The sequence below is a fragment of the Hyla sarda genome, chromosome 6, assembly GCF_029499605.1.
Source record: "Hyla sarda isolate aHylSar1 chromosome 6, aHylSar1.hap1, whole genome shotgun sequence".
Classification (NCBI taxonomy): domain Eukaryota; kingdom Metazoa; phylum Chordata; class Amphibia; order Anura; family Hylidae; genus Hyla; species Hyla sarda.
The window spans coordinates 246,729,897-246,753,098 of NC_079194.1; the positions used below are offsets into that span (position 1 = coordinate 246,729,897).

Below are 23,202 nucleotides of genomic sequence, written 5' to 3' on the forward strand. Positions count from 1 at the left end.
TGCCAGGAGCCCTGATTGGCTCCTCGGTCCCGGCCATTCAGGGCTCCTGGTGGGGAATTTAAAAATGAAAGTTTACAGTACATTGCAGGGGATCGGAACATGCCGCCCGCTCCCCTGCTTAATAACATCTGATCGGATCGGGTCTCAGAAGTGAGACCCGGTGTGATCAATCCCTCAGCCCCTCTATTACTACCCCCAACATGGAACAGACTCTGTTCCATGATGGGGGTAATAGTACAAGGACTAATGTAGTCAGAATTTGCAGAGACTTTTTTCTGTCGCACAGAATACATTTTGTGCGACAGAAAAAAAACCTGCAACAGAAAGAAAGGGCGAAAGATTAGTAAATAGCATCAGAAAAAAAGGAGTAAAGGACTTGCAAAAACACAAACTGACACTCCACTCTTAGTAAATGAGGGCCAGTGTGTTCCATGCTGGGAGTAGTAGTACTACCTAAAAAATAAAAAATAAATAAAACAAAAGAGAAAAACACACACACACTACATTTTTATTAGGCTTCTTTCACACTATAGATTATTCATCCGTTATTAAAAATCCATTTGCTGTATTGTATAATTAAAAAACGGATGTATAACAACAGATGATAAAGCGGATGCTAACGGCTGAATAACGTCTGTCAAAATAACGGGCATATTCATCTGTTAAGACCCATTATAACATCCGTCATGTACAGTTATTTTATGGCCGTTTTAGCATCTCTGCCTACAGACTCCAGCAGCCGAGACTACTACTACTCCCATCATGGAACATACTTGTTTCCATGATGGGAGTAGTAGTTCCCAGGCTGCGGGAGTCTGCCGGTGGCTGGGGAGGCTACATTAGTGTTTGTACTACTACCCCCATCATGAAACAGACTATGTTCAATGATGGGGGTTGTAGTACAGGGGCTGAGGGATTGATCGCACCGGTTCTCACTTCTGAGACCCGCTGTGATCAGAAGTTATTAAACAGGGGAGCAGGCAGCATGCTCCCCTCCAATGTACCATGTATTTTTACTTTCATTTTTAAATTCCCCGTTGGGAGCCCTTAACCCCTTAAGGACGCAGGACGTAAATGTACGTCCTGGTGAGGTGGTACTTAACGCACCAGGACGTACATTTACGTCCTAAGCATAACCGCGGGCATCGGAGCGATGCCCGTGTCATGCGCGGCTGATCCCGGCTGCTGATCGCAGCCAGGGACCCGCCGGCAATGGCCGACGCCCGCGATCTCGCGGGCGTCCGCCATTAACCCCTCAGGTGCCGGGATCAATACAGATCCCGGCATCTGCGGCAGTTCGCCATTTAAATGAACGATCGGATCGCCCGCAGCGCTGCTGCGGGGATCCGATCATTCATAACGCCGCACGGAGGTCCCCTCTCCTTCCTCCGTGCGGCTCCCGGCGTCTCCTGCTCTGGTCTGTGATCGAGCAGACCAGAGCAGGAGATGACCGATAATACTGATCTGTTCTATGTCCTATACATAGAACAGATCAGTATTAGCAATCATGGTATTGCTATGAATAGTCCCCTATGGGGACTATTCAAGTGTAAAAAAAAATGTAAAAAAATGTAAAAGTAAAAGTAAAAAAAAAGTGAAAAATCCCCTCCCCCAATAAAAAAGTAAAACGTCCGTTCCTATTTTACCCCCAAAAAGCGTAAAAAACATTTTTTATAGACATATTTGGTATCGCCGCGTGCGTAAATGTCCGAACTATTAAAATAAAATGTTAATGATCCCGTACGGTGAACGGCGTGAACGAAAAAAAATTTAAAAAGTCCAAAATTACTACTTTTTTAATACATTTTATTAAAAAAAAAATTATAAAAATGTATTAAAAGTTTTTTATATGCAAATGTGGTATCAAAAAAAAAGTACAGATCATGGCGCAAAAAATGAGCCCCCATACCGCCACTTATACGGAAAAATTAAAAAGTTAGAGGTCATCAAAATAAAGGGATTATAAACGTACTAATTTGGTTAAAAAGTTTGTGATTTTTTTTAAGCGCAACAATAATATAAAATATGTAATAATGGGTATAATTTTAATCGTATTGACCCTCAGAATAAAGAACACATGTCATTTTTACCATAAATTGTACGGCGTGAAAACAAAACCTTCCAAAATTAGCAAAATTGCGTTTTTCGTTTTAATTTCCCCACAAAAATAGTGTTTTTTGGTTGCGCCATACATTTTATGATATAATGATTTATGTCATTACAAAGTACAACTGGTCGCGCAAAAAACAAGCCCTCATACTAGTCTGTGGATGAAAATATAAAAGAGTTATGATTTTTAGAAGGCGAGGAGGAAAAAATGAAAACGTAAAAATTAAATTGTCTGAGTCCTTAAGGCCAAAATGGGCTGAGTCCTTAAGGGGTTAAAGGGGTACTCCGGTGAAAACCTTTTTTTCTTTTAAATCAACTGGTGCCAGAAAGTTAATCATATTTGTAAATTACTTCTATTAAAAAATCTTAATCCTTCCAGTACTTATTAGCTGCTGAATGCTACAGAGGAAATTACTTTCTTTTTGGAAGACTGATGACATCACGAGCACAGTGCTCTCTGCTGACATCTCTGTCCATTTTAGCATCCGTGCATAGCAGATATGTATTAAGGGCAGCATGGTGGCTTAGTGGTTAGCAGTGCTGGGGCCTTGGGTTCAAATCACACTAAGGACAACAATAAATACAGACTTATTATTATATTAACATCAGCAAAGAGCACTGTGCTCGTGATGTCATCAGAGAGCATTCCAAGAAAAGAACTTCCTCTGTAGTATTTAGCAGCTAATAAGTACAGGAAGGATTAAGATTTTTTTATAGAAGTAATTTACAAATCTGTTTAACTTTCCGGAGCCAGTTGATTTAAAAAAAAAAAAAAAGTTTTCACCGGAGTACCCCTTTAATGACCGATATGGAGGAGCCATTCAGGGCTCCCGGTGGGTTTTATAAGCTTACAGTGTGCCTAATTACTGTATAATCACATTCCCCCTGACTTAAGTATATTCATTTTATTCCCCCCATGTGTATATGTATGAATTCCCCCCCCCCCTCCCGCCTGCTGCCCGGTCATCTTCCAGTGCTGTCACAGCGCACAGCAGGGACGTGCCATTCCATTCCCTGCTGCTCATCTCCGTACTTGACAGAGATGAGCAGCTGGGAATGGAGGGATCTGTCTCACCTGTGCGCTGCCTCATTCATTCACCGCCGCTGCCGGTTCCTGACATGTTCCCGCTGCTGCCCTGCTCCAAGCGCAATCAGAGCGCATAGCGGGGACATGTCAGTCTATTTCCCACTGCTCATCTCCATACCCGATGAAGATGAGCAGTGGGGAATAGACTGACATGTCCCCACTGTGCGCTCTGATTGCGCTTGGAGCAGGGCAGAAGCAGGGACATGTCAGGCGGCGGTGGGGAATGAATGAATGAAGCAGTGCACAGGGGGAACAGGTCAGGTACTGGCAGCGGCAGTAATGGAGTGCTATAACAGTGCATAGGGGAGACAGGTCCCTCCATTCTCCTCTGCTCCTCTTGGTCAGATACGGAGATGAGCAGCAGTCCCTGCTGTGCACTCTGATAGCGCTAGAAAATGGCCGGGCAGCAGGCGGGGGGGGGGGGGGGGGAATCATACATATACACATGGGGGGAATAAAATGAATGAACTTAAGTCAGGGGGAATGTGATTATACAGTAAGGCACACTGTAGGTTTAAAAACCCCACCGGGAGCCTTGAATGGCTCCTCCGTACCGGCCATTCAGGGCTCCCGGCGGGGAATATAAAAATGAAAGTAAAATACATTGTACATCGCAGGGGAGTGGAGCATGTCACCCCCTCCCCTGTTTAGAAACTTCTGATCACATTGGGTCTCAGTGTGATCAATCCCTATCCCCTGTACTACTACCCCTATCATGGAACAGAGTCTGTTCCATTATGGGGTAGTAGTAAAAACACTAATGTAGCCTCCCCAGCTGCCGGCAGACCCAAGCAGCCAGGGAACTACTACTCCCATCATGGAAAGAAGTCTGTTCCATGATGGAAGTAGTAGTAGTCCCGGCTGCGGGAGTCTGCCGACGGCTGATACTAACGGATGAAAAACTGATGCAAATGGATGCCACTAAATGGCCTCCCTTTGCATCAGTTTGCATCCGTTTTTAGAATGGTCCGTATAGGAGGCAATAACAAAGAAAATATGAACTTTAGCGATCCAAAAAAGTGATGGAGAAACTTTTTTAAATAAAATTTCGTAGGGTACATTTAAAAAGAATATTAAAAAAGATACAGTAGTGATGGAAAAAAATTGTATTTAACGAAATTTATCTTTATTATAACAAAATTTTAGTAAATTTTTTTAAAACAGGGATCAATTTATGTGGGCAGGCAGGGCACTAAAAATGTAGCCGACAATTATAAAAAAATTTTTTTAGGTAGCCGACAATTATAAAAAAAATTTTTTGGGTAATACTACTACTCCCAGCATGGAACACACTGTTGCATGATGGGAGTAGTAGTACCTGTACTAATTGACAGATCGTGCATGTCACTTCTGACACCCGTTGCGATCCTCCTGTATAATGTATAGATGCGGCCGGCCGCACTTCTATGGTCCCCTGCACTTCCGTAGATATACACCTATTCATATTTGCTGCAGAGAGCTGTGATTGGCCAGATGGTTCCAGCCGCTCACATCTCTCTGCGGAAAATATAAATAATAGGTATATAAACGGCATATACTCATGCAACAGTGGGACCAGAGAAAAGCTGCTGGCAGCCGGCATCTATAAATTATAGAGGACGATCGCATTGGATGTCAAAAGTGACACTCGCTGCGATCTGTCTATTAATGCAGGTACTACAGCTCCCAGCATGGAGCAGAGTGTACTCCATGTTGGAAGAAGTAGTACCTGCAGTTGAGGACAGATCACAGCAAGTGTCACTCCTGTCCTGACACCCAATGCAATTGTCCTATCTATTGCAGAGATGCGCAGGAGAAAGCCGCTCACATCAATTATACAGGACGATTGCAGGGGTGTCGCAAATGAAGTAACTTGTTATTTAGAAACGAGTTGAAGTTCAGATTTGGTCTGAATCAAATTTTTCATGATATTCGTCAGATTCGATTCGCTCATCTGTATTCTTATGGTAAAGAAGGCACGTCGCCCCTTGAGACTAAACCTTTTCTTCTCCAGACGGTGGGAGTGCCCCCTTGTCCTTTGAGCAGGTATAACCTGAAACAGTTTTTCTCCATATTTTTTGTATGGGCCATTTATATACTTATATAGGTTGGTCATATCCCCTCTTGAACATCTCTTCTCAAGACTAAACAAATGTAATTCTTTTAATCTTTCCTCATAGCTAAGATGTTCCATACCCCTTATTAGTTTAGTTGTGTGTTACTGCACCCTTTCCAGCTCCACAACATCCCCTTTATGAACTGGTTCCCAAAACGACATTAAAGGAGTACTACGGTGCACACTTTTTAAATTTTATCCTGTCTGGGCTGCGAAATAAAATAAAACACACTTTATCTTACCTGCCAACGAGCCCCCGGAGCTCCGGTACAGGTGTTCGGTCCCCGGGCTGTATTCTTCTTACTTCCTGTTAGCCCGGCACGTCACACGGAGCTTCAGCCTATCACTGGCCGCAGTGATGTCCCGCCTCGGCCAGTGATAGGCTAAAGCTCTGTGTGACGTGCCGGACTAACAGGGAGTAAGAAGAATACAGCCCGGGGACCTAACACCTGTACCGGAGCTCCGGGGGCTCGTTGGCAGGTAAGATAAAGTGTGTTTTATTTTATTTTGCAGCCCAGACAGGATAAAATGAAAAAAGTGTGCACCGGAGTACTCCTTTAAAATAACATCACAACAAAGTCCAGTAGTAAAGTAATCCTATAGAACTATCATATCCTGGTATACTAAATAGTCAAATATTCACTGATACTATTTAACCTCTTAAGGACGGCAGGCATATCCATACGCCCCCGTTTTAAAGTCCTTAAGGACTGAGGGCGTATGGATATGCCCGTGGGAATTCCGGTCCCCGTCGCTAGCTGGTTGGGGACCGGACCGGGATGCCTGCTGAAATCATTGGGCAGGCATCCCGTCACATCGCCGAGGGGGGTCCTGAGACCCTCCCCATGGCGGTCGCAGGAAATCGCATGTCAATTCAGACATGTGATTTTCTGCTATTCTGGGCTGATCGGGTGTCTGGTGACCCGATCGCCTGGAAAATAGGGATGATCGGAGCAGCGGTGCAACCTCCTCCTATCCCCCTGCCATTAGTCAGCACTGAGTACTGACCAATGGCAGTTGAAGGCGGGGTGTTACCATGGAAACCCCACGCTCTGCCCACCCCTGGATGTCGGGACGAACGGGGGGAGAAAATGGCGGCCGCTACCTGTAAAGAAGATGCGGTGGGGACCGCCAATCATCGGTGGCATCAGTGGCGCAGGTTGGGAGGCGACGGCGTGGAGCATCAAGGAAAGTGGCAGTAAAGCGATCTTTACTGCTGCCTTCCTAGTGGTTGCCAAACTGCAATTCCCAGCATGCCCAGACAGCCAAAGGCTGTCAGGGCATGCTGGGAGTTGTAGTTTTGCAACATCTGGAGGGTCACAGTTTGGAGACCACTATTACAGTGGTGCCCAAACGGTAGCCCTCTAGATGTTGCAAAACTACAAATCTCTGCATGCCTAGACTGCCCAGGCATGCTGGGAGTTGTAGTTCTGTAACATCTGTCCCTTCAGATTTTGCAATTTTCATGAAAATTTTGAAAATTACTGCTATACTTTGAAGCCCTCTAGTGTTTCAAAAAGTTAAAATATGTCCATTTTACGATGCAAACATAAAGTAGATTGTAGATGGTATATTGTATTTGTGAATCAATATAAAAGTTATTTGGAATATCCATTTTCCTTACAAGCAGAGAGTTTCAAAGTTAGAAAAATGCACCATTTTCAACAAGAAAGAATGCCAGTAATGAAGAAAATTTTCCACTAAAATAAAGTAGAATATGTCACGAAAAAACAATCTCAGAATCAGAATAATCGGTAAAAGCATCTCAGAGTTATTAATGCATAAAACGACAGTGGTCAGAATTGCAAAAAAGGGCTCAGTCCTTAAGGTGAAAAGGGGCTCAGTCCTTAAGGGGTTAATACCAATAAGTAGGAAGTAGGGTAGGTAGTTAGTTAGTTTTTTAGGTAAGTAGTAAGTTTGCTAAGTAGGTAGGTATTAGGTATTTTCAAGGTAGGTAGGTGGTAAGCTTGCTCGGTACATAATTGGTATGTTTGCTAGGCAGGTGGCAAATTTGCTAGGTAGGTGACAAATTTGCTAGGTAGGTGGTAAGTATGCTTAATAGGTAGGTGGTACGTTTGCTAGGTGGGGAGGTAGGTGAAAAGTTTGCTAGGTAGCTAGGTAGGTGCTAATGTTTGTTAGTTAGCTAGGTAGGTAGTAAGTAAGTTTGCTAGGTAGGTGGTAAGTTTGCTCAGTAGGTAAATTGAAAGGTAGATCGAAAGTTTGCTAGGTAGGTGGAAACTTTGCTAGGTAAGTAGGTGGTACGTTTGCTAGGTGTGTGGGTAGGTAGGTGGTAAGTTCACTAGCTAGGTAGCAAGTTTGCTAGGTAGGTAGGAATTTTAGTTGGTAGATAGGAAGTTAGGTAAGTAGTTAGGTAGTACGTTTGGTAGGTAAGTAGTAAGTTTGCTAAGTAACATTGTACCATAGTTCATAAGGTTGAAAAAAGACCAGAGTGCATTAAGTTCAACCTACAGTATATCCCTACTGAGTTGATCCAGAGGAAGGCAAAAAAAAACTCATACTAGAGGTAAAAATTCCTTCACTGGATCAACGTTCTGTCCCTATACATCTAGTATACATAACCAGCGATGTTATTACTTTCCAAAAATGAATCCAGGCCCCTTTTGAACTCTCTTACTGAGTTCACCATGACCACCTCCTCTGGCAAAGAGTTCCATAGTCTCACTGCTCTTACAGTAAAGAACCCCCGTCTGTGCTGGTGTAGAAACCTTCTTTCCTCAATACGTAGAGGATGCCCCCTTGTTATAGATACAGTCCTGGGTATAAATAGATCATGGGAGAGATCTCTGTACTGCCCCCTAATATATTTATACATAGTTATTAGGTCTCCCCTAAGCCTTCTTTTTTCTAAACTAAATAACCCCAATTCTGATAATCTTTCTGGGTACTGTAGTCCTCCCATTCCCAGTATTACTCTGGTTGCCCGTCTTTGAACCCTCTCCAGCTCCACTATATCTTTCTTGTACACTGGTGCCCAGTACTGTACACAGTATTCTATGTGAGGTCTGACTAGTGATTTATACAGTGGTAGAATTATTTCCTTGTCGTGGGCATCTATGCCCCTATTGATGCACCCCATGATTTTATTAGCCTTGGCAGCAGTGCCAGACACTGGTCACTACAGCTAAATTTACTGTTAACTAAGACTCCTAAGTCCTTTTCCACATCAGTCGTCCCAAGTGTCTCCCATTAAATATATAATCCCAGCCCGGATTTTTCCTCCCCATGTGCATTACCTTACATTTATCAGTGTTGAACCTCATCTGCCACTTCCCAGCCCAAACCTCCAACCTATCCAGATCAATTTTGTTGACCACTTTACAGAGTTTAGTATCATCTGGAAAGATTGCTACTTTAGTATTCAACCCCTCTGCAAGGTCATTAATGAATATATTAAATAGGACAGGGCCCAAGACGGACCCCTGTGGTACCCCACTAGTAACAATCTGTTTCCTATCACTGAGCCAGTTACTTACCGACTTACCGACACACATTCTTCCCCAGCCCAATCCATCTCATATTATGCACCAACCTTTTATGTGGCACCGTATCAAATGCTTTGGAAAAATTAAGATATACAACATCCAGTGATTGCCTCTGGTCCAGTCTTGAGCTCACAGCCTCATAAAAGCTTATCAGGTTAGCTTGACGTGACCAATCCCTTATAAACCCATGCTGACAGCATCTCTTAGAAAACCCTCACATACCCTTACATACAACGAAGTTTAAACTAACAGGCCTATAATTCTTGGGGTCATCTTTTGACCCCTTTTTAAATATTGGCACCACATTTGCTACGCGCCAGTCCTGGGAAACAGACCCTGCAACTATAGAGTCCTTGAATACTAAAAACTAGTACCCGGAGTTGCCCCGTTTTTCCTTCCTCATCCTTGTTGGGGAGAAAATTTACAAAGGAGGAAGCTTTTGACTTCATATCCCATCCCTATATATTGTTGTCATATCTCAACCTCATATCCCGACCTCATATCCCGTCCTCATATCCCGAACTCATATCTCGACCTCCTATCCCGTCCTCATATCTCGACTTCATATCCTGACCTCCTATGCCGTTCTCATGTCCCGTCCTCATATCTCGACCTCATATCCCGACTTCCTATCTCGACCTCCTATCCCATCCTCCTATCCTGTCCTCATATCCCATCCCCATATCTTGACCTTCTATCCCATCCTCATATCCTGACCTCCTATCCCGTTCTCATATCCCGTCCTCATATCCCGACCTCCTATCCCGTCCTATCCTGTCCTCATATCATGACCTCATATCCCGACCTCATTTCCTGACCTCATATCTCTACTTCATATCTTGACCTTATATCTCAACCTCCTATCCCGTCCTCATATCCCATCCTCATATGCCGTCCTCATATCTCGACCTCATATCCCAACCTCCTATCCTGTCCTCCTATCCCGTACTCCTTTCCCGTACTCATATTCCGTCCTCACATCTCAACATCATATCCCGTCCTCATATCTCGACCTCATTTCCCATCCTCATATCTTGTTCTCATATCCCATCCTCAAATTCCGACCTCATATCCCGTCATCATATCCCAACCTCCTATCTCGACCTTTTATCCTGTCCTCCTATCATGTCCTTATATCCCTTCCTCATGTCCTGACCTCCTATCCCGTCCTCCTATCCCGACCTCATATCCTGACCTCCTATCATGTCCTTATATCCCTTCCTCATATCCTGACCTCCTATCCCGTCCTCCTATCTTTATCTCATATTCCATCCTCATATCCCAACCTCACATCCTCTCCTCATATCCTGACCTCCTATCCCCACCTCCTCTCTTTGTGCGATGGGGTGTGGCTTGCAAGCCGGATTGACACATTCACCAGGAGATGCAGAGCGGAGCTTGTGGAGTAAGGTAATCCCATCTTTTATGTAAGGGTGTAGGTAGGGGTTAATTTAACTGTCATATCTATTTATTTGACATATAAGCAATATGTGTACCAGGTATTATTGAAATATCTCCAGCCGTACGGAAGTTATGTGGGAACACATATTTCCCATAGACTTGTATGGGACTTTAAACAAAAACCCCAACCCTGACAAATAGGGGTGAGTAGGGGTTAAATCACCTCTCTATGTTTGTTGTTGACATATAAGTAACATGTGTGCCAAGTTTCATGTTAATGTCTTCAGCCGTTTGGACATGATGCTGGAACATACCCACATACATTCACACACACACACATTGAGTTTTATATATATACAAGCTGAACAACCGGCGTTGCCCGGTTTTTCCTTCCTAATCCTTGTTGGGGTGGAAAATAAACAAAGGACATTTTGACTTCATATCCCGTCCTCATATATTGTTGTCATATCCCAACCCCATATCCCGACCTCCTATCCCGTCATCATATCTCAACCTCATATCCCATCCTCACATCTCGTCCTCATATCCCGTCCTCATATCCCGTCCTCCTATCCCGACCTCCTATCCCGTCCTCCTATCCCGACATCCTATCCCGACCTCCAATCTCGTCCTCCTATCTCGACCTCCTATCTCGACCTCCTATCCCGTCCTCCTATCCCGTCCTCCTATCCTGACCTCCTATCCCGTCCTCCTATCTCAACCTCCTATCCTGACCTCCTATCCCGTCATCCTTTCCCGTCCATCTATCCCGACCTCCTATCCTGTCCTCCTATCCCGTTCTCCTATCCCGGCCTTCTATCCCGTCCTCCTATCCCGTCCTCCTATCCCGACCTCCTAACCTGTCCTCCTATCCCGTCCTCATATCCCGACCTCCTATCCCGTCCTCCTATCCCGTCCTCCTATCCCGACCTCCTATCCCTACCAGTAATATCTGTACCAGGTATTGAAATATTTCCAGCCGTACGGAAGTTATGTGGGAACATACATTTCCCGTTGATTTACATGGGACTTCTTTAAACAAAAACCCCGACCCTCACAAATGGGGGTAGTTAAGGGTTAAATTAACTATCCTATATTTTAAGTGGACATATAAGTAAAATGTGACCAAGTATTATGGAAATGTCTCCAGCTGTTTGGAAGTTATACAGTAACATATATTTCCCATTGATTTGTAGGGGACTTTACACATAAATCACCTATCCTATGTTTGTTGTTGACATATAAGTAACATGTGTGCCAAGTTTCATGTTAATATCTTTAGCTGTTTGGACGTGATGCTGGAACATACATACATATATACATACACACACACATACACACATTGGGGGAGATTTATCAAATCCTGTCCAGGGGAAACATTGCTGAGTTGCCCATAGCAACCAATCACATCGCTTCTTTCATTTTTCAGATGCCTTTTCAAAAATGAGAGAAGCGATCTGATTGGTTGCTATGGGCAACTCAGCAACTTTTCCTCTCGACAGGTTTTGATAAATCTTCCCCATTGAGTTTTATATATATAGATATACAGGGTGGGTCATGGTGTATATATATGGATACACCTTAATAAAATGGGAATGGATGATGACTTCCGGTTTTTGGCACATTAGTATATGTGAGGCGGGAAACTTTTCAAGATAGGTGGTGATCATGGCAGCCATTTTGAATCCAACTTTTGTTTTTTCAATAGGAAAAGGGTCATGTGACACATCAAACTTATTGGGAATTTCACAAGAAAAACAATGATGTGATTGGTTTTGATGTAACTTTATTCTTTCATGAGTTATTTACAAGTTTCTGACCACTTATAAAATGTGTTCAATGTGCTGGCCGTTGTGTTGGATTGTCAATGCAACCCTCTTCTCCCACTCTTCACACACTGATAGCAACACCGCAGATGAAATGCTAGCACAGGCTTCCAGTATCTGTAGTTTCAGGTGCTGCACATCTCGTATCTTCACAGCATAGACAATTGCCTTCAGATGACACCAAAGATAAAAGTCTAAGGGGGTCAGATCGGGAGACCTTGGGGGCCATTCAACTGGCCCAAGACAGCCAATCCACTTTCCAGGAAACTGTTCATCTAGGAATGCTCGGACCTGACACCCATAATGTGGTGGTGCACCATCTTGCTGGAAAAACTCAGGGAACGTGCCAGCTTCAGTGCATAAAGAGGGAAACACATCATCATGTAGCAATTTTGCATATCCAGTGGCCTTGAGGTTTCCATTGATGAAGAATGGCCCCCTTAGACTTTTATCTTTGGGGTCATCTAAAGGCAATTGTCTATGCTGTGAAGATACGAGATGTGCAGCACCTGAAACTACGGATACTGGAAGCCTGTGCTAGCATTTATCCTGCGGTGTTGCTATCAGTGTGTGAAGAGTGGGAGAAGAGGGTTGCATTGACAATCCAACACAATGGGCAGCACATTGAACACATTTTATAAGTGCTCAGAAACTTGTAAATAACTCATGGAAGAATAAAGTTACGTTAAAGCCAAGCACATCATTGTTTTTCTTGTGAAATTCCCAATGAGATTGATGTGTCACATGACCCTCTTCCTATTGAAAAAACAAAAGTCTGATTCAAAATGGCTGACTTCAAAATGGCCGCCACCCATCTTGAAAAGTTTACCCCCTCACATATACTAATGTGCCACAAACAGGAAGTTAATATCACCAACCATTCCCATTTTATTAAGGTGTATCCATAAATGGCCCACCCTGTAGATAGGAGTCTGTCTATTACATTACTTGATTCCTTTAGAACACGGGGGTGAATGCCATCTGGACCTGGTGATTTGTCTATTTTGATTTTTTGTAGCTGGCCCTGTACTTCTTCCTGGGTTAGACAGGTGACCTGTACTGGGGTATTTACCTTATCTCGCTGTATTTTACCTGGCATTTCATTTTCCTCTATTAATACAGTGGAGAAGAAAGTGTTAAATATACTTTTTCCTGATACCTGTCTATAATTTCTTCCTCATCATTTTTGAAAGTGCCAACACTTTCATTTTTAACCTTAGTGCGATTTATATAGTTAAAGGGGTACTCCGCCCCGAGCATCTTATCCCCTATCCAAAGGACAGGGGATAAGATGTCTGATCGCGGGGGTCACGACGCTGGGGACCCCCTGGATCTCTGCTGCAGCACCCCGCTATCATTACTGCACAGAGAAAACTTGCTCTGTGCGTAATGACCGGCGATACAGGGGCCGGAGCATCGTGATGTCATGGCTCCGCCCCCTCATGATGTCCCTCGTGACGCCCCCACAATGCAAGTCTATGGGAGGGGGCGTGGCGGCCATCACCCCCCCTCCCATAAACTTGTATTGAGGGAGCGGACCGTGATGTCATGAGGGGGCATCATGATGCTCCGGCCCCTGTATCGCCGGTCATTACGCACAGAGCGAGTTTGCTCTGTGCAGTAATGATAGCAGGACGCTGCAGCGGAGATCCCAGGGGTCCCGCCGCTGGATAGGGGATAAGATGCTAGGGGCAATGAGTCTCTTCTTTCTCTACTTTTGCGGCTTTTATCAGTTATTTTTACATATTTTACATTTTTCTTTACAGCTTTTTAATGCTTCTTTACTGCCATGCTGTTTTAGTAGTTTAAATGCTTTTTGTCATTTATTGTCCCTTAACTTTTTTATTCATCCACATTGGTTTTCTTCTCTTCCTGACCCATAAAGTATATACTTCTACGCTAGGATTACACAGAGTTTTTTTTCCAACCAGCAAAAACGCCAGAAAAACTGCAACAGTTAGTTGCAACCAAAGGCTGTCTGGGCATGCTGGGAGTTGCAGTTTTGCAACAATTGGAGGCTCTCTGTTTAGGAAGACATTGCATTACGGGCGCTCTCCTCAGCGGAGAGCGTTAAAAATGTCCTTCACAAATATTTTGTGTTTTTTTTAAATTCTCGTTTCAGATCCATGTATGCAGAGGATTGCGGGCGATTCGGAGGACTACTGCGGATTAGCTGGATTTTTTTCTTTTAATAAAATGGTTAACAAGGGCTGTGGGGTGAGTGTTTTATAAAATATTTTTTCCAATGTGTCGTGTTTTTTCTTAAATTGAATTTTCAGGCTTAGTAGTAGAAGCCGTCTTATTGGAATCCATTACTAAGCTGGGGCTTAGCGTTAGCCAAAAAAAACAGCTAGCGCTAAACCACAATTATTACCATGGTACCCACCACCACAGGGGTGCTGGGAAGAGCCAGTACCAACAGGCCCAGAGCATCAAAAATGGCACATCTGGGCCTAGACGGTAACAGGCTGGCATTATTTAGGTTGGGGAGGGCCAGTAACAATGGTCCTTGCCCACTCTGGTAACATTAGGCTGTTGCTGCTTGGTTGGTATCTGGTTGAGAATAAAAATACGGGGAACCCTATGTGTTTTTCAAATTTTTTTATGAAAAAAATAAACACCTAGGGTTCCCCGTTTTTTTATTCACAGCCAGATACCAACCAAGCAGCAACAGCCTGACGTTACCAGGGTGGGCGAGGGCCATTGCTATTTGCCCTCCCCAGCCTAAATAACACCAGCCTGTTACCACCTAGGCCCAGATGCTCCATTTTTGACGCTCCGGCACCCCTGTGCCGGTGGCTACTGGGGTAATAATTGGGGGTTAGCGCTAGTTGTTTTTGGGGCTGACGCTAAGCCACGGCTTAGTGATGGATATCGCCAATAAGACAGCTTCCACTACTAAGCCTGAAAATTCTGTTTAAAAAAAAAAAGACACATTGGAAACATTATTTTACTTTAAAAAGGACTCCCCCACAGACCTTGTTAGCCATTTTAATAAAAGAAAATCCAAGTCATTATCAGTAGTCCTCCAAATCCACTGTAATTCTCTGCCTATACGGATCTGAAACGAGAAGAAAAAAATATATAGGTTAGGATATTTTAGGCGCCGTCCGCTGGGGAGAGAGCCCATATTGCAATGTCTTCCCAAACAGGGAGCCTCCAATTGTTGCAAAACAACAACTCCCAGCATGCCCAGACAGCCTTTGGCTGTCTGGGCATGATGGGAGTTGTAGTTTAACAACAGCTGGAGTCTCCCTGTCTGGGAAGACACTGGCAGAACGGTCTGTTCACATTATACAAAATATACAATGTGAACCGAGCCTCACACCCCTACCAGCCTATCTCCCGTCTGTAGCTTCGCCCTCTAATGACATCATCACTAGGAAGGGGAGCTACATAGACCCAGCTGGGAATGGAAGAAGGTAAGGGGACTTCTTTGTCTTCTGAATAGACTATACACAGCTATCTATAGATAGCTGTATATAGTGTATCCCGCCCCAAAGGGTTAACCTACACTGTACAGCATTGTTTGTTAACTCTTTCCTTGCTGAGATGGCACATAGCGCTAGGCTCAGCAAGGGGTTAAGTAAGCCAGCAATGTGTATACAATGATCCCTCAACATACGATGGCAATTCGTTCCAAATTAACTATCGTTACTTGAATTTATTGTATGTTGAGGGATCAGTGCAATAATAATAGACAAAGTTATACTCACGTGTCCTCTCCGCTCTAGACAGTCATCACTGCTCTGGATTGTCACTCTTTATCGCCGCCATCACGTCACCACATCTATTAGATGACGGGATGGCGTGCGCAGAAACGTGATGATGACGAAGCAGAGCGACGGCCATGCAGCGGAGCATGAAGAGGAAGGTCCGGAGCAGCGGGGACAGATGAGTGACACTCACAGGGGCACACGGAGCACATTAAACGGCTATCCAGCAGCAGCTGAAGCAGTCTGCACTGCCGGATAGCCGTTTATGTGATGGCATCGACAAAAGCATTGTATGTTGATGCTGCCTTCAACATTCGTTGGCCATCCTTTGTTGAAATGATCGGATGTCGGGGCCATCGTAAGTCGGGGGGGTCACTGTTCTGTACACACATTGCAAGCTCACAGTAAGTTCTTGCTGGGCAGTAGATATACGACGTATATCTACTGCTCAGCATCGGCTGTTCTCCCAGCTCTGTAGCCGTCAGCACATCTGAGTCCCAAAATTCACATCAGGATGATCCCAACAGGTTTCAGGAGTGAAACTTGCTGCGATCTGTCCCTTACTGCAGGTACTACTGCTCCCAACATGGAGCACACTCTACTCCATGCTGGGAGCTGTAGTATCTGTACTAATAGACAGATGGCCTTGGTTTCCCTTCTGACACCCTTTGCGATCTGTCTATTAATGCAGGTACTACAGCTCCCAGCATGGAGCAGAGTGTGCTCCGTGTTGGGAGTAGTAGTACCTGCAGTTAAGGTCAGATCACAGTGGGTGTCACTCCTGACACCCGCTGCCATCCTATGGTATAAGCTATAGAAGTGGGCGGCAGCCACACTTGTCTGGTCCCCTGCCCGCACTATATTCCGCTGTGATGTGAGGTTATCTTCACATCACAGATTTGTATATGCCGCTAAAAGCTGTTAATGGCCAACACCATCAGGCCAATCACAGCTCTCAGCGGGAAATATGAATCTGTAAAGTGAAGAGAGCCTCACATCACAGTCGAGTATAGTGCCCGGCAGTGGAGCGGAGAAGTACAGCCGGCCGCCGGCTTCTATAGCTTATACCGGAGGATCGCAGCGGGTGTCAGAAGTGACACCCGCTGTGATCTGTCTATTAGTGCAGGTACTACTACTCTCATCATGGAACAGTCTGTGCCATGCTGGGAGTAGTAGTACTACCTAAAAAAAAAAGTAAAAAAATAAACACACATTTTATAAAACACATAATTAAAATACATTACTAATTAAACGTTTTACTAAATTAATTGTGAAAAATATATTATTTTTATAATGAAATGGCCCCTTTCTACATTTTTTTAAATTGCCGGCTCGATTTTTAGTTCTCTGCCTGCCCACATAAATTGATCCCTGTTTAAAGATCAATAAAAAATTTTGTTCTAAAAATATAAATGTAAAAAAATTTAAACTTTTTCCATCACTGCGGTATCTTTTTTTTTTCATGTTACCCTACCAAATTTAACAAAAAATTATCTCCATCACTTTTTTGGATCGCTAAAGTCCAAAAAAAGAATAAAAACGGCAAAGTTAAAACCCACATGGAGTTTTTCTTGCCATTTTTCCACTCCCATAGACTTCTATGGGAGGAAAACACCAAGATAATCTGAATTTGAGGAAATTTTTGAAAAAAGAGCAGAAAAACGCTGAAAGGATTAAAAAAAAACGCCAAAATGAAAAACGCCCAAGTGGATAAAGCATTTTGCAGTTCACTATTGATTTGCAGCTAACATGTGGGCGCAGCGTTTTTCCACAGAAAAAATTTGTTTTTATCTGTGTTTTTGCATGAAAAACTTCAGTGGAATTCTAGCCTTACAGTGAGAGTTTAAGATATTTTTAAGTATCCCAATTTGTGTCAGTATTCTTGTTTTTGAGGACATTATCCCATTTTGTATTGTTAAGGGCTTCTCTGAGTTGATCAAACTTTGCCTTCCTAAAGTTCATTGTTTTTGTGGCCCCTAGAGAGATTCCCTTATTGCAGAACAAGTTGTAATGTATTGTATTATAATTACTATTTCCTAGGTGTCCATCTACCTGCACATTAGTTACTCTGTCAGGTCTGTTGGATAATATTAAAGGGGTACTGCGGCGCTAAGACATCTTATCCCTTATCCAAAGGATAGGGGATAAGATGCCTGATTGCGGGGGTCCCGCTGCTTTCATGCAGCACCCTGTTACCATCAGCCCCCGGAGCATGTCACGCCCCTCCCCATAGGCTTGCATTGAGGGGGCGGAGCGCGATGTCACACGGGGCGGAGCCGTGATGTCACAATACTCTGGCCCTGTGATCGGCAGTCATCAGACCCGGAGCGAACACACTCCGGGGGCTGATGGTAACAGGGTGCTGCGTGAAAGATCATGGGGGTCACCAGCGGCGGAACCCCTGCGATCAGGCATCTTATCCCTTATACTTTGCATTAGGGCTGGGCAGTATGAGCAAAAAACGTGTATCACAGTATTTCTTTAAGTGATGGCGGTTCCACGGTATTTAACGGTATCCCCCCCCCCATGTGACCTGGGCGCTGTCACCACATCATGTCACCCGCGTGCGTTCCTCTGCTCATCCTCCTATGAGTTGCGGGCCGCCGGCGCTAGACATCTGTACTACAAATAACGTTTCCAGGGCTGCAAAAATAAACAAAATAAACTATAACTAACCTGCCTACGTTCCCCCGTTGCTCTGCTACCGTCTTCACTGTCCTGCGCTGTGGTCCTCTTGCTGCTTCCTTGGGACAGGAAAGTCATAGAGCCACCAGCCTATCATCGGCTGGGACGGGCACATCGCTGTGGCCGGTGATAGGCTGAGCGCACTGTCATGTATGCTCCTTACATGACAGTGGGCTCAGCCTATCAGCGGCCGAGGCGGGACATCGCTGCCGAGGGACAATGAGGAGGGACCACGTCGGAAGGTAAGTTAAAGTTTGTTTTGTTTATTTTTGCAGCATTACATGTAGTACAGATTTTTAGCGCCAGCGGCCCGCAACTCGTATGAGGATGAGCAGAGGAGTGCACGCGGGTGACATGATGTGGGAACAGATGTGGGGACAGCGCAGCTTATAATTCATATGCGGGGGAGTGGGGGGAAGCAGAATAGCGCTCGCGGGTCAAATATGATTAGTTTCCAGATGTGGGGACAGCGCGCTGCAGCGGTTAATTCACTCATTCGAGGGGGGAGGGGCCCAAACGGTATTGCGGTATGGACAAAATTCATATCGTGAGCAAAAAAAAATTGGTATTCGGTATGAACCGGTATACCGCCCAGCCCTACTTTGGATAGGGGATAAGATGTCTTAGTGCTGGAGTACCACTTTAAGTTCAGTAGGGTGCCCCCTCTGGTCGGGCTCTGCACCATTTGGGACAGATATTTGTCTTTAGCTTTAGTCAGAAACCTGTTTCCTATATGATATTCCCATGTCTCAGTCTCCCAGTTTATATCAGGATAGTTAAAGTCCCCCATAATTATCACCTCATTTTGATTTGCTGCCTTGTTTATTTGCCTCAGTAATTGATATTCTGCCTCTTCCATTATATTTGGTGGCTTATAGCAAACCCCTATCAGAATTTTTTTATTTTTTAATCCACTCTACCCATAATGGCTCCCCATTATAGTTTCCCTCCCGTATATCCTCCCGCAGTGCGGCCTTCAGACTGAGTTATAGTCTATTCAGATCCTTCCTGTATGTTGACCGCCCAGTCACAACTATCGTCCAACCAAGTCTCTGTTATACCCATTATGTTATAATTCTCCTCAGACATTATCAATCCAGTTTGTCAGTTTTATTGGTCAGACTTCTGGCATTAGTCAACATGTAATGCAAACGTGTATGTTTTTTTTTCCTATGAAGCCTATCCCTATTAACTATTCTAACCCCTCCCTTCGCCCCACCCCCAAGTACATTAATAAGTACCACCTCTCTATCTACACTATCTTCCCCCTCTATGTTGTAAGTTTCCTCTCCCCAGTCCCTAGTTTAAACACTCCTCCACCCTTCTGGCCATCTTCTCCCCATGCACAGCTACACCCTCCACACTGAGGTGCAGCCAGTCCCTACAGTAGAGCTGGTACCTTTAAGAATTATGTAACTATGTAATTATGTAAGAATAGGGGGTATCTTGATGGGGGAGATTTTGTAGCACGTTACAGCCCACAAATTATGCAACATTATAATAACAGAAGAGATGATAATTATCCAAATGTGTTTCTTCCTTCCTTCCAGAATGAAACATGTAGAAATATATTGCAGAGTCCTGAACTGGCTGACTGTGCGGCACGCTATGATTTCAATCCCTACCTTGAGATCTGTGAAAAGGACAGTTGTGCTTGTAACAGTAGTAAATCTCAGGCTGTATTTTGCATTTGTAGTACCTTGACTGAATTTGCCAAACAGTGTGCTAATGCTCAAGGAAAGCCTGAAAACTGGAGGAACCCAGGGCTATGTGGCAAGTACCAGAAATATATGTGAACTTATGTTTCCCAAAGCTATTTTACTGCTTATACTGTATATTTTGTAATGCTGGAATCCAAACTGCACATTTAAGTAGATTTCATAAAAGGTGAATCAATTAACATATTAGTAGACTAGAGAAACTCCATCCACAAGTTGTCCTATTTCACCAATTTGTGATAAGTCACTATGCCACTTGTTTGTCCTGTTTTCCTAGTTTAAGATATAATCATTCAGAATAGCAAATTTTTTCCTAAAAAATAGATTTTTTAGATTAAATAAAATTAATTGAATAGAATACTTTTGCTATCACAATAATTGTAAGGACCCTTAAACAAATTACACTGAGTGCAATTCAGTTTTCATAGATAACTTGTACATAAGGCCATGTTCACATGTTGGAATTCCTGAGCGAAATACGGCAGAAAAATTATGTTGCATTGTTTTCAGTTGGATTCTACTGCCCCGTGCAAATATGGCAGAATTTCTGTGGCACAATCCTCTGCCTCGAAAATACAGATTTCGGCCTTCCCCGAAACAATTCAACTTTGTGAACAAAGCCTAAAACATTACCATAGAACAGAAAGTCATAAAGTAAAGTGACATTATTTTTCTGTGTTTTTAGAAATAGCATGCCCACCTACTTTGACATACAAAGAATGTGGTTCAGCTTGTGAGAAGACCTGCAGCAATCAAGAGCCAGGGGCTTGTGTAAAAAAATGTGTCAGCGGTTGCTTTTGCCCGAATGGTAGGTGGTTTTTATATTATTAATTTATTCTCCATATATATATACTGTATATTCAGTGACCTACTACTTTTAGGATATGCATCTCAGTGTGTAAACAAAGTTGAACACTGCTGTTTAAAGAAACTCTACATAAATCATTAAATGTATCAGATAAAAATACCACTCTCCATTTAAGAGACATTTTGTCCTTTCCAGGTCCTGCCAAACATACCTTAATAGGGTTATGGTCAAGGTTATACTTTGGCCTTTACAACTCTCAAATCTTAGTTTTTTTGCCTTGTTTGTTGCTTTGGATCATTGTCTTATTATTGTTATTCTCTATGTTATTGTAAGGCATCTGGGCATGTTTGTACTGGCAATCTGCTTTACCAGACAGATTCCCAGTATATATATATATATATATATATATATATATATATATATATATATATAAAACATAAAGGATGACCGCTGCACTCAATAGTAGTGAAAAAATCAAAAAAGTGGCTTTATTCCAAAAGCAAACAGCAGCGACGTTTCGGTGTTCTCACAACACCATTCTCAAGCTAAATAACAGTGATCACAGCAAGGTATATATAGAGGGTGAAACAAATCAATCATAATTACAAACAATTATAAATATGTAAACATTCGTAAAGTGCCAGTGCATACAGTGCATCAAAAAGATATTAGGGGATGTACAATGGTCATCCAGATACAAGTGAGTGATATTAAAAACATCTCTATGCAGATCTTATACATAGGTAAAACAGAGAATGGTATAAAATATAAAAAAACAATAAAGTATGTAAACAAACATCTTAAGTATCATAGGGATTCAGGGCAGGTGTGTGGCGTCACTCACCGAGGAAGCGTGTCCCATGTGTAACAGGTGTAATGGCGGCGAACGCCAGTGTAAAGATACAGCCAGTGTCATGGCGACAGACGCCAGTGTATGTGTAAATAAAGTTGTAAAGGAACGGACCAATCACTTCTGGTGGAAATAGATCACATGACTATCGGTGTAATGTCAGTGTATTGGCCGGGTGCGCATGCGCACCGCTGCAAGTCACATAGCGGTGGCCATCTTAATGTAGGGCAATACTGCATGAAGTGTTGGCAAGGCGCTGGTCAGCGCAATATCGATAATAGAAAAATAGTATGTCCGAGTCCGTGGTTTTGTCCCCACTCATCCTGAACGTAGCAGTCATACTGGGCACACATATCTCTCTCACCCACCAGGGAGTCCCAACGTCCACCGCCCGATCCTTGCGGACCCGGAGGGGATCACCCGATCGCATGTCACAGGGCCACTAAGGGTCCCGGACACTGACACCGGGGGGCGCCCTGGTACCTGGGCTACCAATAGCTGGACGAGAGTGCCACTCAATCACAAAATGCACAGGCGCAGGGGAACGTGATCATATCCACAGGATTTATTATAAACCGACAACCAACTAAAGGAGAGGAATGCCCCAACATAAAGTATGAAGTCTATTAAAAAAATGAAAATGTAATAAAAAATAAAAATAAATAAAACAACAATAAAAATAAAAATAAAAATAAATATAATACATATAAATAATAATAAATATATATAGAAAAATATATATAGAAAAATATATGGATAAATAAATAAAATGAATTAAATCAAGTAAATAAATATGAAAAATATAAAAATGGAAATGAATATAAAAGGAAAAATAAAAATAAATCAAAATAAATCATATTGAATATTAGTAATCTGTTCCAGTGTGAGTGAATCCGTTCCCTTACAATACAAAATTATAATGGTGAATAGCGTACAGTAGTGTAATTTGAAAGAATATTTCAAAGGGGACCGCTATCGCTTCGGTTCATATGTTCAGCCACCGGCCGCACCTGATCCCTATTTTTGTTCTCTCATAGGGATCAGGTGCGGCCGGTGGCTGAACATATGAACCGAAGCGATAGCGGTCCCCTTTGAAATATTCTTTCAAATTACACTACTGTACGCTATTCACCATTATAATTTTGTATTGTAAGGGAACGGATTCACTCACACTGGAACAGATTACTAATATTCAATATGATTTATTTTGATTTATTTTTATTTTTCCTTTTATATTCATTTCCATTTTTATATTTTTCATATTTATTTACTTGATTTAATTCATTTTATTTATTTATCCATATATTTTTCTATATATATTTTTCTATATATATTTATTATTATTTATATGTATTATATTTATTTTTATTGTTGTTTTATTTATTTTTATTTTTTATTACATTT

At 43.0% G+C, this 23,202-nt stretch overlaps 1 protein-coding gene across 1 annotated transcript in view; it reads left to right on the forward strand.

Moving 5' to 3' along the window:
• LOC130277496 (mucin-2-like) overlaps positions 1-23,202 on the forward strand; it is a 307,722-nt gene that overhangs the window by 41,342 nt on the left and 243,178 nt on the right. The window contains exons 7-8 of the mRNA XM_056528171.1: positions 19,973-20,195; positions 20,826-20,948. Coding sequence (XP_056384146.1) covers positions 19,973-20,195; positions 20,826-20,948 — 346 coding nt within the window. The remainder of the gene's footprint in view (positions 1-19,972; positions 20,196-20,825; positions 20,949-23,202) is intronic.